We start from the raw sequence: 16,507 nt of genomic DNA, 5'->3' as shown, positions 1-16,507 counted from the left end.
CCGATACAGTCTGCAGCGACTGTTGCGGAGTTACTAAGCGTCTGAAATGCAATTTTCGCCTGAAAAGGAGCTCTCACCTTGGGAACTGGCGCAAGTATCGGCCAGAGACTCGACCGACGCCAAATAAGGATTGACGTTGCACGCGTTCCCTTGATTGCTGCATCCACTGGAGGAGGTGCTGGACGCCACGGAGCTTCCAGAGAGTGGTCTACCGGCATTTCTGCACCGTCTGTTGTACCTTAACGGAGTGAGTCCGTTGCTCTCTCGACGATAAGGCTTCTCCACGATCGCACAGTCGTTTCGATCTTCCTGCTGGCTGGCCACTGTCTCGTAAATGTTGTCCTCCTTCTCCCGGGCGATGTCATCGGCCACGCCATCCACGTTGTTCTCGGTTCCCGGCTGGTCGTTCATCGCGTCCTCTGGCTGGCTTTTCGTGATCTCGGGACAGAACTGACCGAATATGGAGTCCCGATGGGATTGGGACACCAGGCTCAATCGTTTCTGAAGCACCGTCGGGAGAACTACATGATCGCTGTAACCATTACCGCGACGCGCGAGCTCGTCGAACATCCCCAGTACTTGTGGCACCAGGTCCGTGCTGGATCCTGCAACGAAAACCATCGCACAGTCAGAGGAATCGCTTACCAAAATCTGCGTGACCCGTTTACACGATAAAACGATCCGAATGGTTATATCTAAGCGTTTTTAGTTCGCGATAGAAGCTTTCGACGTCTCGTTTAAGACACATTTGAAACAAACTTGCAGAGCTTGTATCTTCGACGGGGTCAAAAACTCCTAGCCCGTTGTCGAAAGAGAACGAAGAATTTCGTTTATTGCGAATATCGTGTTTCAGACAACGGCGCAGTCTGGGTTAGCAAACACCGCGTGCTTTTGCTCGTTCGGCCCGCGAAACATAACGATATTGTATAAACAAACGAGCAGGGTGATGGTTTCCAATTCCCGGCGAGGCAGACGTGAATCAACGTGCAATGAACTTGTCCGCACTAACACGCGCGAGCATCGATGCGTTATAGCATTTTGCATACTGAAACGGTATACAGGGCGATCTAAAAGGAAAGTATCGACTTATATTCGGTTCGCTCGAAAGGCTGGATTTCGATCTTTCGCGTTCTTCGGAACTTTATTGAGATTTCAAGTTGCCAATTGCACGTAAAAGGCAGTTCAAAAGATTTATCAGAGTATTTTTTACTTTCGAAGAAAACTTTCTAACGAATGGGTTCGACTTAAATTAATGAAGCACTCGTTAGATGCATCGGTACGATTATTTTATAGAAATTGGATGAATAATTCAAATCGTTTCTATTTGGAGTTTTGTGCACTGATAATTTTGTTCTGTTCTCGTGTTCTATAATAAGGACGAAAACAGTCAAGCATTCATCGCGCGTAGAAGCCCTCCGCAAAAGCCTTCTGGCCAGCGAGGGGAAGTTATTCTTTCGGGATTTGCAGCTGGCAGATACAAATGCAAACAACTCTCATAAAGAGCGGGCAAAGAAAGCAAAGTATATTTTTGCGCGACGAGATTTATCGAAGAACCAATTTGCTGTCGGTTATTTGTGCGCGTACGTATCGAACGTAAAAAGAGTCTCATTATAGCTAAGAGCGTATGCAAAACGCTTCCCTCCAAAGTGGTTGAACCGCGATATCCTAAACTATCGAGGAAACAGGGAAACTAGTTTAAAACAGGAAACGCTAACTGGGTTGACGAAGAACAGAGCAGGATTTTACAGTCCATTTGTTTGTGTGGCTTTCAGTTCTTTTCATTTTATGGGCAAAAGCGTTTGCTTCCGGAAAACTGTTTTGGCCCCTCTTCGCGTGAAGAGGTTCCTTCTGTTCTTTGCGATATTACCAATATACATCAAGATGCTTTCGACTGTTATGTTTTCTACTAATTTATACAGTATTTATTCTACGTTAAAAATTCAGTTAATTATTGTGTACACGCTAGTTCTTTTTCAAGGCAGAAATCAATTTCGTTACACAAATATATCTAGCACGTAGTTTTCCAAAAAATTTTGAGCTTACGTTTCTCAAAATTGACTGGCCATCTGCAGCTACAATTATGGTCGCGTTTATGATAGATACGGATCTACCATCCTACCAAATTTCATTTAAATCGGTGAGTATCGGTAGTCCAAATTTTTGAGCCTACTTTCTTTCGAAATTGACTGGCCATTTGCAGTTAGAATTATTGTTACGTTTCTAACAGATACGAATCTACCATCCTACCAAATTTCATTTAAATCGGTGAGTATCGGTAGTCCAAATTTTTGAGCCTACTTTCTTTCGAAATTGACTGGCCATTTGCAGTTAGAATTATTGTTACGTTTCTAACAGATACGAATCTACCATCCTACCAAATTTCATTTAAATCGGTGAGTATCGGTAGTCCAAATTTTTGAGCCTACTTTCTTTCGAAATTGACTGGCCATTTGCAGTTAGAATTATTGTTACGTTTCTAACAGATACGAATCTACCATCCTACCAAATTTCATGAAAATCGGTGAGTATTGGTAACCAAATTTTTGAGCATACTTTCTTCGAAATTGACTGGCCATTTGCAGTTAGAATTATTGTTACGTTTCTAACAGATACGAATCTACCATCCTACCAAATTTCATGAAAATCGGTGAGTATTGGTAACCAAATTTTTGAGCATACTTTCTTCGAAATTGACTGGCCATTTGCAGTTAGAATTATAGTTACGTTTCTAACAGATACGAATCTACCATCCTACCAAATTTTATTAAAATCGGTGAGTATCGGTAGTCCAAATTTTTGAGCCTACTTTCTTTCGAAATTGACTGGCCATTTGCAGTTAGAATTATTGTTACGTTTCTAACAGATACGAATCCACCATCCTACCAAATTTCATTTAAATCGGTATCACATCCGAGACTTTCACTGGAAGTCGAAATCGTTTGAAAATTTCAAGATTGCAATGTTACTGGTTTCTTTTTGTGGATAGTGAATTTATAATTGAGACGGTGTAAAACGTGCAAGCCGTAGAATAGAATGGCCAAACGAGACACCGTGCGTGATCTCGTGCCTCGAGACGGAGAGCAGACCATTTCTCTCTCCGCTCCTTTCCGCTTTGCTCCGCTTCGCTCGTTGCTGGCCATATGCGTTCCTCCCCGATCGCGATGTTGCACTTGGCTGGAACTCGGCTAATAATAGAACGGGACCAACTTTCGTCTCGGCCTCGCGTGCACCAGCTTCCTCCCGCTGTCACGTTAGGAGCCGATGACACGCTTCGGCTTTTCTCGCGACTCGAAACAACGCCGTCTCGTATTGGGTCATCTCCTAGATGATACGCCATTTTTTTCCAAAATCAATATCACCGTGACAGGATTAAGCATATCGCAAATAGCCAATCTATATCGGGTTGGACGAAAATGGAGGCGTACACGATTTTATTCCAACTATAGATCGCGAATAAAAACTTCGTACAATTTATTCGTGAATATTCTATTCGGTCGAACGATGCAATTTTAATTTTTATTTTATTTTAGTATATCAGCTATTCTGTTTTAGTAGTAATTATCATTTATTTTGAATTTAAAAGGAAAAATAATTATATCGTTGAGTCACTGATCTCTCCAATTTGTAAAGAAACTTCAAAGGCGTCGAATGCCGGTGGTTTTCGGTCCCAGTCGTGGGAAAAGTTGGAAATCGGCTCGCGCACAAGTGCATTGAACTTCACTGCCACGGTGAAGAACGGCCACGTTGACATTTACACTTTTTATCGTAAACGGGGCTCACTGTGCGTCTCTACAGGGTGTTCCCCAAGTGTTCTGCCACGTTTTCGAGAGGGTGTCCTATCCATCGTACGAAAAGTAGACCTGGGTTGGGTGTCCAGAGTCTCTGCTTCGAAGTACAAGTCAAATGTGCTATTATTATAATCGTTCAATCAAAATGGAAGGTATACTGAACAAAAAACTAGCTTTATAAATATATATGGAAGGTACAATTGACTAGCAACGTCAAAATTCTGAGAAAGGAGGATATTAAAACGGGCTACGCAACAAAAACCAAGATTGGATAATAACCCATCAACCTCAAAGATTGACAATGGTGACTGTCTTTATTGGGAGTCCATGGGGTACAGTACAACCTCGATAATTGCACGAAAATGGGCCTGACAACTCGTGCAATTAAAGTAACCACTCCAGTAAGAAGGAGTCCCACTTAAACAGCACATCTCCATTACCTGTGATAACTATTATCCGTTTCTTCCATCTCCAACTCCGCACGCTGCTAAGCGATCATACCCTCCACTTGTCAACACAGTGCAACAAGCAAGATTCTAAGGTATTGCCTCGTTAACCGAAGTGCGTCAACAACATCAATTTTGACGCACGCTATCGCCCGAGCATCACTTGGAATATACTCCTCCCGAAGTCAATCATCGCTCAACCGATCAAGTAAAACTCTATGGTGATCGATCATTCATGACAGGGAGCATGTATATCTCGAATGGATAGCCATGAGGCACATCGGTATCAGTAAGACACCTAATCCATTAATGAAGCTAGTAGTAGTCCTGGCGAGACGTACAGACGCTTTTCCATAAAAGCATTTGTGGAAGTCTCAAGAGTCTCAAGAGGTATCCACGGTAGGGACCTTAAATGATGAAACTCTTGAATGGAAATAGTTTTTCTAGGCCCTAATAGAGGCTCCAGATCTTTCTTTGTGATTACAATCACTTGGATACTATAGATTAACTCCAGGAGTACTCCGGGCGCCTCTGGAACACGAGGTTCTGGATTTGGAGTACTCTAGTTCTCTTATTGAGTAGTACCTTGTTAGGTTAAGGATTTATATAATCTATTAACTGACCTAACAATCCTCAGTTTGTGTCAGCATCGTTGTATACGCAATATCGAGCAATGGTCCTAGGGTAAGGAGTATCAAATGTCAACAGAAAGCTCTAGAGGCTAAAACCCTAGAACGAAACTAGTTCTCCAGGTCCTAATAGAGGCTCCAAATCCTCAATTAGCATTTCAATCGCTTTGAGACTACAGACCAGCTTGAGGAGCACATCTTCTAACCCAATAATCGTCAGTTCAGGTTACCATCGTTGGGCAGACTATGGTCAAGCAGTTTAATGTTCCATCACTCACGCCCACGGTACTCAGTCGATGCAATGGACCATTTCCCACAAAACTTTGCCCCTGAAACCACGTTCCATGACGTCGTAGGACCAATCGCGAGTCAGCTTCTCCGCAAAAAGGTCCTGTTGGAACACGGTTCGCGTCAGCGGTCCGCCGTGGATAATTAAGTAACCGTTTATCGTGGCGATTTACCCGGTTACACGGCAGTTACGAAACGATTATCTTGCCCGACACGGGCTCGAAGAGACGAGAGAAATAACCGCGGGTCAGTGAATCGTTCCCGGGAGGTCGTTTATTGGTAGCACACTTTCACGGACACTTAACTCCCCAGGTGGCTGTGGGTCGTGATTTTTGTTCGATCGGGTGTGTAATGTGCCGGGAGGTAGCCGGAACGGACACCTTTCGGGCGTCTTTAGCGCTCGGACGCGATCACGGACCTGTTGCCAGCGAAATTAATTCGAAACGATAGGCGGTACGACGAGGTTAAATGATTTACCATTATATTCCCTGTCGGGTTCTCACGATTTCTACCTGTCAAGTTGTCGTAAAGTTATCCGCGCTGCCTCGGTGTTCTCTCTGATTTTTACGCTCCCGAACAATGAGCCGGTGTGCATAACTTTGTGACAACCTGGCAGGAAGAAACTCGTGAGAACGTGACGGAGAATAGCGTACCAGTAAATCAGTTATCTAACAGTGGTCTTTCACCTCTCTCGCTGTTGGGCTGTTTCAGGTTAGTTTGGAGATTGTGACAACCTGACAGGGAATACTGTACCGCGGCTGACAGATGAGAAAGTGGGAGATAGATGGAACAGGAAGTAGAAAGGAGTTTATGCCTAGGTTCTAACAGTGGTCCCGTAAGACTGTCTAACAGTTTCGAATTTGTTGAGCAGTTTGTTGATACGGTGGATGTGAATCGAAAGGTCTAAGAAATCCCTTCGTGGAGCGTCGGGGCGGTCGGCTGGAATCGATTTCGCGCGGTTCCGATGCGATCGGTGGAGACAAACAGCGTCGGGCGGCGTGGCGCCGGACAAAAATAGCATACGGAGCCCCCGAAAGAAAGGGAAACGTCCGTTCATTGACGAAAAGCAACGCGAACGGCCGCTGAAAAGTCTCGAGTGGCTGCTCCGTGGCGCGTCCGTATGCCCGCCACGTTGCTCTGACTCACGGGAACGTAACACACACGCGTCGCCGCGGGAATGACAAGGAACGATGATGACTAACAAGCTCGCATTGAAGCTGACCAGAAAGGCCAGCGAAAATACTCGAACGAACACGTCGGTGAGAAACTCGCGCTTTCGATACGGAGACGCTTCTCATTTGCTTGCATTAAAATTCATTTCAAATCGCGCGCGCTAGCTTCGCGCGACTACGTGGGGCGATCATCAATTCTCAAGGATTATAATCGCGATACATTGTGCCTGGATATTAATGCGTTGGACGACCATCCTCCAGAGACGATTTGCAGTAGATTGTTCGAGGTAATGAAGTTGTCGTGTTTCGTCGAGCTAATAGGCGCTCTGGCGCCATGTCGAGGTACTAGGAGCACGAATCTTTGAGAATTAATTCCGGGGAAACCCATGCAGGTACAAACTTTTTCTTTCGCACGATGTTTATTTGAATGTTAAAGAGCGAGAAAATGTTTTTATTGCTATATATGTGTGTGTCAAAAGTGTTCGTGGGAACAATGACACAAGGAATGCATTCCAAGTCCCCCCCCCGTCTGGCTGAGGAGCACGTGCAGCTTGGTTCACGGTGTCCAGGTGCGAGGCATAGTCACCAAAACCGAGAGACTATCGCTACTGCTTGCATCACGGATGAATCAAACAAAAGGAAAGCATCTGGTGACGAGTTTCGAAACACACAAACTGTATCCATGACACAGAACACTTAGGCAGTTGCATTGATACTAGGAATACTAGAATCGTGGGTATAGTATCTTCAATCTGGGCACTGTTTAGCAGTTAGACGAGTTTCTTTAACCTGGGCACTCTAGAAATGGATCTAGTTAAAGATAAACGGAGCTCTAAATACTGGGGGTACCTAGATCACGGAGCACTAGATGCACCCAATGAAGTTGGCTTCTAAACTTTGACTACAGGAAACCTCTATTTACAAATATAGACATAGAGAGGATCCGTCTATGACCTGGATACTTGCCCCTAAATAGCCAATCCACTATAGAGAGACGAATGACCCAGAGCCTGTGTGCCCTAACTTTAGTGAGACCTAGTCCTCCTTGCAAAGAACACTTATCGACGGCCTATCCACATTGATCCTTGGGCTCTGTAAGAATCTTCCGACGACCTAGATAACCTGACAGGTGGAGTCTGCCTCAACACCATTCCTGCTTACATAAGGAACGAAATACCTGGAATAAACTATGGGCCGATGATCCCAACAGTCGGACACTCCCTGTCGATCGCGAATCCGTGGAACGGCGCCAAAACGAGCCTGGTGCACGAGGCGTTAAGTAGGCGACCGCGAAAGCATTAACAGGACCGAAGAAGAAACACGGATCCCGTCGATTCGGGGATGGCGTTAATTGCGCGATTCGAATGCAAATGGGTCAACGTGCCAGCCGTCGCAGCGCCCGATAGACTAATACCCGGGGCTCACGCACGTTGCTCGAGTCGTGACTTAACCGGGCCGTAAACTGTCTCGTTATCGTCGCGCTGCTATCGGTCGCGACTATTGCACTTACGTCGCGCGCTATCGGACGGCCATTCCCCGCGCGATTCGCCCGATTATTCTGTCCCCCTGTCCCCCGTTCGTCGGAGGAAACACGAGCCGATCTGTGACTTTCCCTCGACGCCCAGCCAGTCGGCGTCTCGGCGTCTTATCTTGGCCGCGATGTACCCGGAAACTTGCTTCGACGATTTCTTGCGCTCGACGCGCCGCGGCAACGATTTCAGCGGTGCGCTCGAGATAGTTCGGAATTTACGACGCCATTGGAGCTGGCGGACCGGCTGACTTCGTCCATGGAGACGCTTCGCGGTCTTTTTGGGTCTAGGAGCTGGACACTTTGACTTTGGAACATTTTGCCCACCGACAGGGCGAAGCAATTAGTTTTTGAATGTGGTTGGAGGAAGGGACCGTAGCCAAGTGAAATATCAATGTTCTTGTTGACATAGGGGGTTCACATATTTGACTTAGAACCAAGAGTCTGTGGATGGGTGACTGAAATCTCTAATTTGGAGCTCTAGATGTCGCCAGACTAGCATTACTGGGGTAAACATATTTGCCTCAGAACCTAGAGTCTGCAATTACCAGGGAATTCAACTTGGACACTATAACTCTAGGGACATCAGAGAAAACCTAGCTGACTATCGCTTCTCAGGTAAAGTAATTCCATGTACAGTCGGGGGATGAGACGTAGCAAAATCTTCTGGTAGATTGAACTCACGCTGAGGAGTAGATTGCTTCGTTATGTTACAGACTGACATCGGGTAGACACTTTTACTTTAGAACCTGTAGTCTGTGACTCAAAGGAGAGGGAAGTTTAATTGGGAAACGTATTGCTCGGTGTTAGGGACATCAGTGGAGACTGGTTGATACAATTCTATTATATTTGAAGAAGTAAAAGCATCCGGGCCTACCAGTAGATTGTATTCACGCTGGGAGGATAACTACTTCGTTATTTTTAGATCAACCTCGGGTGGATACTTTTTGGTTTGGAACCCATAGTCCGTGACTAGGTGAAATGTGAATTATAATTGGTAATTGAACCACCGTTCTACATCTTCTTAAGCATAGTAATTTCGAGGATAGTAGTATATTGAGAGGGGTGTAGATAAGTCTACGAGGGGCAGTGATTGCTTGGTTATTTTTAGATCGACGAAGGGTAAACACTTTTGCCATAGAACCCACGGTCTCCGGTTGGATGAAGTGTTAAGTCTAATAGAGCGATGAAGTACTTGGTGGTTTTTGATCGAGCTAATTCTGTTGCTTATTTTTGGATTTCTGTTTAATTCCATCTGTTATAGATAGTACTCTATACCGAAGAAAATAAAGGAAGATACATTCCTCGATGCTTGATCTCTATTTTCCTTTTCGATTGGACTACTTATCTAACTAGAAGCATTACTTTTCCAACGAACTAATTCCTGAGTCAGTGTTATAAATAAAGAACTTCAGTAAACATCAGAAGTTATCGATGAGAACTTTATCGTTCACGAATCTTATTACTTCCGGTGTTCCATTCAAGCTGGCCTATAATAAACTAGGTAGTTTTATTGGCGATGTATAAACGCGATATCGAAAAAGAAAGACCGGAGGAAAACAAAGCATAGTTGGCCAGGAATAATTGCATCTTGAAACCACTGAATGCCTGTGATCAGCAGCCAAGAAACGAGTATTCCATATTCTCGAATAATTATTCCATCACTTGCTGCTATTAACCATAGAATATATAATTTCTGTTAATGTTAACACTTCCCTTGAGGAAGTACTTTCACTACGTGACTTTCATAAATCGCGTATTATGGGTATCACGATTTCCATTTGCTCGGGCCCCGATCGAATGTCATGAATTCGCGCGAAACAATAAAAGTCACTCGATCTCGTTCGATTCGGCTCGGTTAATTCGACGTTCCTTCGTTATTAATTTCGAGCGTGGGATACAAATTCGATTTTTACGAACGAGTTATCTCCCTTTTTATTTACACGGGATGCTGTTGCACCGCGGTAACGTTAACGGTGCAGCTTTTTCCAACGCGTACCATCTTTTTCCATGAGTCATTCGGATTCCTTTCCATTCTTCCTTCGGGGCCACCTCACGCATTCCAGTCACAGACTCATCTCAAGTTTTTCTCCGCATTAGGTGTGAAACATTACTTATAATAAAGTTACTATAATGTTTAAATAACTTTATGGAACAATGACTGTCTTGTATTCGAGGTTAGGATGTTTTCCTTTGTCTATGTACTAAAATGATCTAATTAAGTCCATCGGGGCTAGGTTTAATTCACTGCCCTCTAGTGGGCGATCCTTTAACTGGGCGCCCTCTAGGAAACTAAGAATGAAACGCAACTTTCCTGAACCACTAACAGATGGCGAGCACTGACGGCGGCCATCTTACAATTATTAATAAGTCCTTAAGGACTGATCTTTAATCAATAAGACATCTCACGTGTCACGAAATGATATATTCTTGGATTTAGTAGCAAATCCAAGTGGATAAAATGGGACCTCTAATGGATCTGAAGCACTTGCTGCTGACGATACATCACCGGAGACTCGATGGTCACCGTGTTGATGCTTTTTAGGCAAACTAGGCCCCTGTACAGTGACAACAATGTTTATAAGGAAGTCATCTAGACTACCAGTGAGTCAGGTTCACAAGAAAGAGTTGACAGCTTCACGACTGTTAAGATTAATGGCTAGTAGACACTTTTACCTCAGACTCTAGAGTCTGCGAGTAGGTGACCTGGGGATTCTAATGGGATCTAAAGACACTGATCGTCAGGATTATGAACAGGTAAGTTTCACGATGTGGATTTAATTGGGAGCTGAAACACTCGGTTCTAGGAACACCACCAGAGCTCTGGTCGTCTTATCAGACAAACTATGATTCCGATCGGATTTCACCCGCACCAAGACCACAGTACTTGTTGCTAAGTGACCAATCCCTTTGCCTCGTCATCGCAATGCAACAGACGATGCTCCCATGGAAGTATCGAGGTTGCATCTATAGGGGTTCCACTATAAATCGTCTCACGCGTCGCGAAAGAGCGTTCGCCCGTGTTGGCGTTATTCCAAATTTCTCGGTGATCGGTTCGATCGTCGGTTAATGGTCCCGGTGGATCCGTTGGTCTTGAACCACGTCACGTAGAGTTGTCCAGCGTCGCGGCGGCAGGGAATGCCGGAAAAGCAGAAAACGGCGACGGACCAGAAAAGGAAAGATCGCATTCGCCTCACGTATCCGCGGCGACAAGTACAGGGATCACGTTGCGCCAACGTGAGACTCCGCTGCCCCGGAATTCCAGGCTGCCTTTTGTGCCTCTTATCTGTTCCTGGAGATGCACCCGGAAATACGCTGCCCACGGAGGCGCATTCCGAAGTATGCATTCCGAGGGACAAAGCAACGTGTAGAACCGTCTACCCTCCGTGGAGGGGGAGAGGTACTTGGTGACTGTCCCGAACGCGAAAGCTCGTTCGAGGATCGGATTAGGTTCAACCTTTCTATACAGCAGACCGCTGTACTGTTATGCAACGAAAAGGATCCCCTAGAGATCGTCTACTCTTCGTTTTGCACTCGATTTTACTTGAAATTAACTGACAACTAGAAACGAGTCTCGAGCCTCTGTGAATCCCCTTTGTATTGGGTACTGTTACTAAATTCGATGTTTGAACCTGTTTGAACTCATAGAAGTCGCCGAGAGGAGTGTAACGATCTATAAATTCCCGTCCGAGAAGATTATCGAACGATTAGATCGTTTTCTATTAAAGTCGGAAACATTTACGCTAATTGCGCGTCCTATGAACAGCGAGTACAGTATAGTCAATTATGGCGGGGTCGTATCTTCGGGATTGATCTTGATCGTCAGAATAATCCGACCGATCGGAGGTGACGATATCAAGTTAGCCGGACAGAAGGAACGAAAAATGTCGTTTTGGAATTTGAACAACAGAATCTAATCGTAGGGTAGAGTTTGTGCAAACCAGGAACTGCAAATAACAGTTATTACGCTTCACTGAAAAGATAATCCAACGGTTTCTATTAGCTATCTAAAACAAGCAATTCTCGTGAATCCATAAATGACGTACACTTGGTTTTATTATTTCGCGTTATTATCGGATCATCGCCGATAAGAACAAGCTATTACACATATTGCTTCACGATCTATTGCAACTAGTACTTATTTAAAAATGAACATTCTCCGAATAACAAAACATAATTATTCGAAAATGAAATTTTGTCTTTATGTTTATTCGAATAAAAATGTGTCCGGCGTTGATTTCGAGCACCCATTTTCCCAAGCTTCGGTTTGTAACGAATATTTTAATAAACGTACCAGTCGGCACAATGCGCTCAGTGTACCATGGAGACATCGACTGCAATTAGACGCGTCTACGACGAATTTGCGTGGATAATGTTCCGCGAATTCGCAGTGTCACGAATGCCACCACTGTATTTACACGATTCTCACGCGAGCGAATCCTTCGACGATAATAATCGCGCGGGAAACGCAGTCCGGTCGATGTTTGAACGACGATAACCCGATTGGCGTCTGGGCGATCAAATAACAGATTGGTGCTAGCGATAAGGAGTATTTTTAACAAAGATAATAGTGGAAATTCTTACTTGTCCTACGAAAATACCCATTGATTCCGATCATTACTTCCGAGTACAAAATATTTCGCGTATAATTAAGTAAATTAGAGCTGGGATGGATAGAGCCAGAGTAGATAGAGGTTGGGTAGAGCGAACTCATGGAATAGAGAGGAACTCATGGAATAATAAATAGAGAAGAATTAATGGAGCACTAACTTGAGAAGAACGCCCGGAATAATAAGTAGAGAACAACTCATAGAATAGTAAACAGAGGATAGTCTGATAGAATACACTGTTTCATAATTAATTTTAGAGGAATCCCAACAAAATAGTCCAATAACAACCAACCTACTATCTGTTCTGGACTCTAGAATCTAGAGCACATTCTCTAATATTTTATCAGATCGATGGTTGGCTCTTCTAGAGCTATTATTTACAACTTGGCCAGGAGGTTAGGTTACCTTTTCGTAGAGTATCTTATACAACGTTAATAGCACGGCTACCTTTCCAAACTTGAACCGCAATAACGTCCGTAGTCTGTGTCTTATCTGTCCCAAACAGCTACCTGGTTCCGGAGTTGCCTTCCAACATTGATAACCAGGCCACCACTTAAGCTCGCTATGACTCTTTTCAAGAATATATCATCTGTTCAGAAACTGGTTCCCAAGTTTTATTATAGTAATCTGTCCTTTACCTGTCACGGAGCTGCTAGTTTTCCAACGTCAGCCAAACTAGATTATTAATTTCATCAACATTGCGCTCAAATGTCAACAACCTACCAATTTACAAAGCTACACTTAAATACAAATAAGCTGCCCACTATGTATTTCAATTACATACCTCAACAATAAGCCTCTAACAGTTCAAATGACTTGACCAATACCAATTGGGGATAGTAGTTTTATAAACATTGCCCTCAAAAGGCTGGCAACCTACTGACTCCAAAGCTACACTTAAATGCAAATAAACTACCTACTAAGTATTTCAATGCTACGTTTCAAAATTACCCTTCCACTGTTAACTCTACAATCATCAGTCTCAAACAACAGCCTTTTGGGTCAAAGGGGTTAAACCTACATTTTGATGCGCCTAACACATCTAACGAGTCTTCCAATGCAACGTCCGAGGTTGTTTCATACTACTGTTACCATTGTTACCATTGCTTAGACCACTGACAATCTCTGCCTCTGGTTACTACCTCGAACAAACCTCTGGTCTATTTTTAAGAATATCAGGAATCTACTCACCGAAATGGTCGGCTAAATGTCTCCAAGAAATCCAGGGGCACGTCAGACACCGTGTACACGCACTGCCATTTCAATCGATCGCGAGGAACACTCACACACTGATGTGGCGGAGGAAGCAATTGATTCGAGCAACGGGGCTTGATGATCAAACCTGTCACGATCACTGTATCCACTGATCAGCGTTTCACGGAAAAAGAACACACGAGTTCGCGAAACGTACGGTCCTGATCCGATCACACGATGGAAAACTAGACGACAAAGGTGGTTCTGGATCGCTCGACGATAGAATTCGGCGTTTGGAAGTCGTAGAAACGGAGGGAAGTGCAAGTCAGGTGCATGGATGCGACGTATTCGAAACAACGCGACAAGGAGCAGGTAGAGCGTAGCCTTCGCTGCTCGAGCAACAGGTAGACACTGTGGAGAGAGGCGAAGATGGGAATGGAGCGAGTGTGCCACTCGGATAGACGGATCCGAATGCCGACGAGCGGGATTGAGCGTAAAGCGCCGTTCACAATGAACTGACGGGAGAGACTGACTCAACATCCTCCGAGAGGAAATCGTAAAATAACGGATAGAGTACGACTCATAGAACACGAAATATAGCAAAATGTTTAGAGCAACGAATAGAGCACGACTCATGGAACACGAAATATAGCAATATTTTTAGAGCAACAAATAGTGGACTAAAAATTCCAAATCCTTTCTGTTGTCTTGGAAACATATTAAAATCACTTTCCTTTCATGACTGCCATTACTATAGGAACTTCTATTACGAAAGAATTATGTTATCGCACGTTTGCAATACTATAATAGTCATTAGACAAGCGATATAAAAACTATTTATGTACATAATGAACCAGATCTGCGTTATGAATACGCCATTCGGGTTGTTATAAAATGATTCACATATTTTTTCCATTGTTATCACCCAAGCGTCTCACGTTAATCATTCGTTTCACAATATTTCTAATCCATTATGCTTGCTACGGACTAATGGCTTTCTTTGTGATTCCATGAGAAATTCGTTAAACATTCGAATTGTTTTAATACCGTTATAATTAAACGAAATTGAATATAAATTACGAATCGTAAAACTGCAAATTAAAGATTACGTTTACTAACGAGTAACATAATAATTGATTTAATAAAGAATTTACAGTCACGTAAATTATAATAACTCCTGTTATCTTTCACCAAAGATAAGTATGTTTTTACTTCCTGTTGGGACAAGAACGTCTTGAGAGAATGAAACCGAGAATTTCTGAATTCCTCGTTCGTAACATTTACGAAACCGGAGAGAACTTATCTCGCTGGTCCGTTCGGTGTAACGCACACTCTTATCGACCTTATTAATCATTCAACGAGTGTAACGCAGTTGCATAAAATGAAAAGAACGTTTGTACGTAACAAGAAGGTTAACAAATTGTGATTAAGGATGTCGCCTATCAGATCGACTCCAGTTACAATTATCATATAATCTGTCTCAGCGTATCGGATACATCCAAGTATTATGTCTCTTTCAGAAATTATATAACACGCGTTATAAATCAATGCACGCCCGAGCATTAAAATCCAGAATCTTCGCGCGACAATTCAAAGAAAAATAACGTTTCCTTGGAAGAAATACACGCGACGTTCTTTATACGTTTCTATCAATTTTTTTAATTCGATTTCGTTGATTTTTTAACTATATCCGGCACAAAACGGATTTTATAATAGTAGAAAGCAAGTACCCAACCAGTCACGTAGAACTTTTCTTAATTGAATTTCTCGCTGACCTGTTACACAGGTATTACCTGCGCGAATCAACGAAGGCCTACTTTTTATCGTAATTATGAAATCAGCGTGAAACTCGATGAATAATTAACCCGCTACCTTTACCTGGAATAAGTGGGCGAGTAAACTGTTCCTATTTCCTACTAACTGTTAAATAATAACAGCGGTGGGTTTGAATTCAAGTTTACGAAAGAAAAATAGTAAAATATTCATAGAAGTATACTTCGATATGAATATTTTATATTTAGTGTCTTTCAAGTTGCAACAATAGGAGTTGCAAGTAGGTGAAATTAGTCGAAAAGACAGAATTAATAGAAGTGGGAATATTAAATTTTAGCAACATTGGAGACAGATATTGTATCATCTCGATAGATAGAGGTCATATCGATTTGAGATTGAATGCTACGTGCATTTTCTTTTATTATGTACGCCAGTTCATCTCGTCGTTACGTGCTTTGATTGAAATGGTTCACCCAGTGTACCGATGATGTCAGAGAGCAAAGGAATGCAGTCGCACGTTTCTATTAGAAAAACTCGACTGAGATTCTGGAAACTCCCAATTCATAGTGCAGACACGCAACAGGCGCCTGGTCCCAGGGTCAGCGCTCCACCGATGTGAATGAAGCCGTACTCGAGGAACGTGGTGGGGGTTCAATTATCGCAATGAATTACAACGAGCCAGTCACCGAGAGTGACTCACTGCGGTGCTCTAGCTGTTGCAACGGCCGATGGAGCAGTTTTTTTCTTCTTGCCCTTCCTCACGGGCAAGGAATTCGACCCGGGGAGAAAAAAGAACCGTCGTCCTTCCGGAGAATATGATGGACCTGGAGGAACGCACGGTGCTCGTGAATCAGCGAAGCACGCGAGCCAACTGCTTCCAAGGTACGTCCGTATACTTTCATTTGCGGGAACATGAGAACTAGAGGTAACGGGACTTCTAGTGCTCTTAATGGCTCGGTTGGACTTCTTGGAGCTTGGAACTGGTCGCCATCGAGACAATTGGGTGGTCTCGCGCGCAGTCAGGATTCCATCGAATCCTATTTCGGGACTTCTGGCAATCCTGATGGCTCGATCTACGA

General features: G+C 43.6%; 1 protein-coding gene across 2 annotated transcripts in view; it reads right to left on the bottom strand.

Moving 5' to 3' along the window:
• LOC122396035 overlaps positions 1 to 16,507 on the bottom strand; it is a 53,057-nt gene that overhangs the window by 6,803 nt on the left and 29,747 nt on the right. Inside the window, exons 1-2 of one of the 2 annotated variants that reach the window (XM_043394102.1) lie at positions 13,653 to 13,993; positions 78 to 605 (exon numbers count right to left, since the gene is read on the bottom strand). In XM_043394102.1, the coding sequence (XP_043250037.1) occupies positions 78 to 570 (493 nt within the window). In that variant the 5' untranslated portion in view covers positions 571 to 605; positions 13,653 to 13,993. Of the gene's footprint in view, positions 1 to 77; positions 606 to 13,652; positions 13,994 to 16,507 lie in introns of those variants that run through there. The other variant, XM_043394101.1, reaches the window with a different exon arrangement.

Source organism: Colletes gigas, unplaced genomic scaffold, assembly GCF_013123115.1.
Source record: "Colletes gigas isolate AHSC1104 unplaced genomic scaffold, ASM1312311v1 Colletes_gigas_Sc00007, whole genome shotgun sequence".
Lineage (NCBI taxonomy): Eukaryota > Metazoa > Arthropoda > Insecta > Hymenoptera > Colletidae > Colletes > Colletes gigas.
The sequence above is the reverse complement of the archived record's forward strand: the minus strand, read 5'-3'. Positions and strand labels throughout refer to the sequence as shown.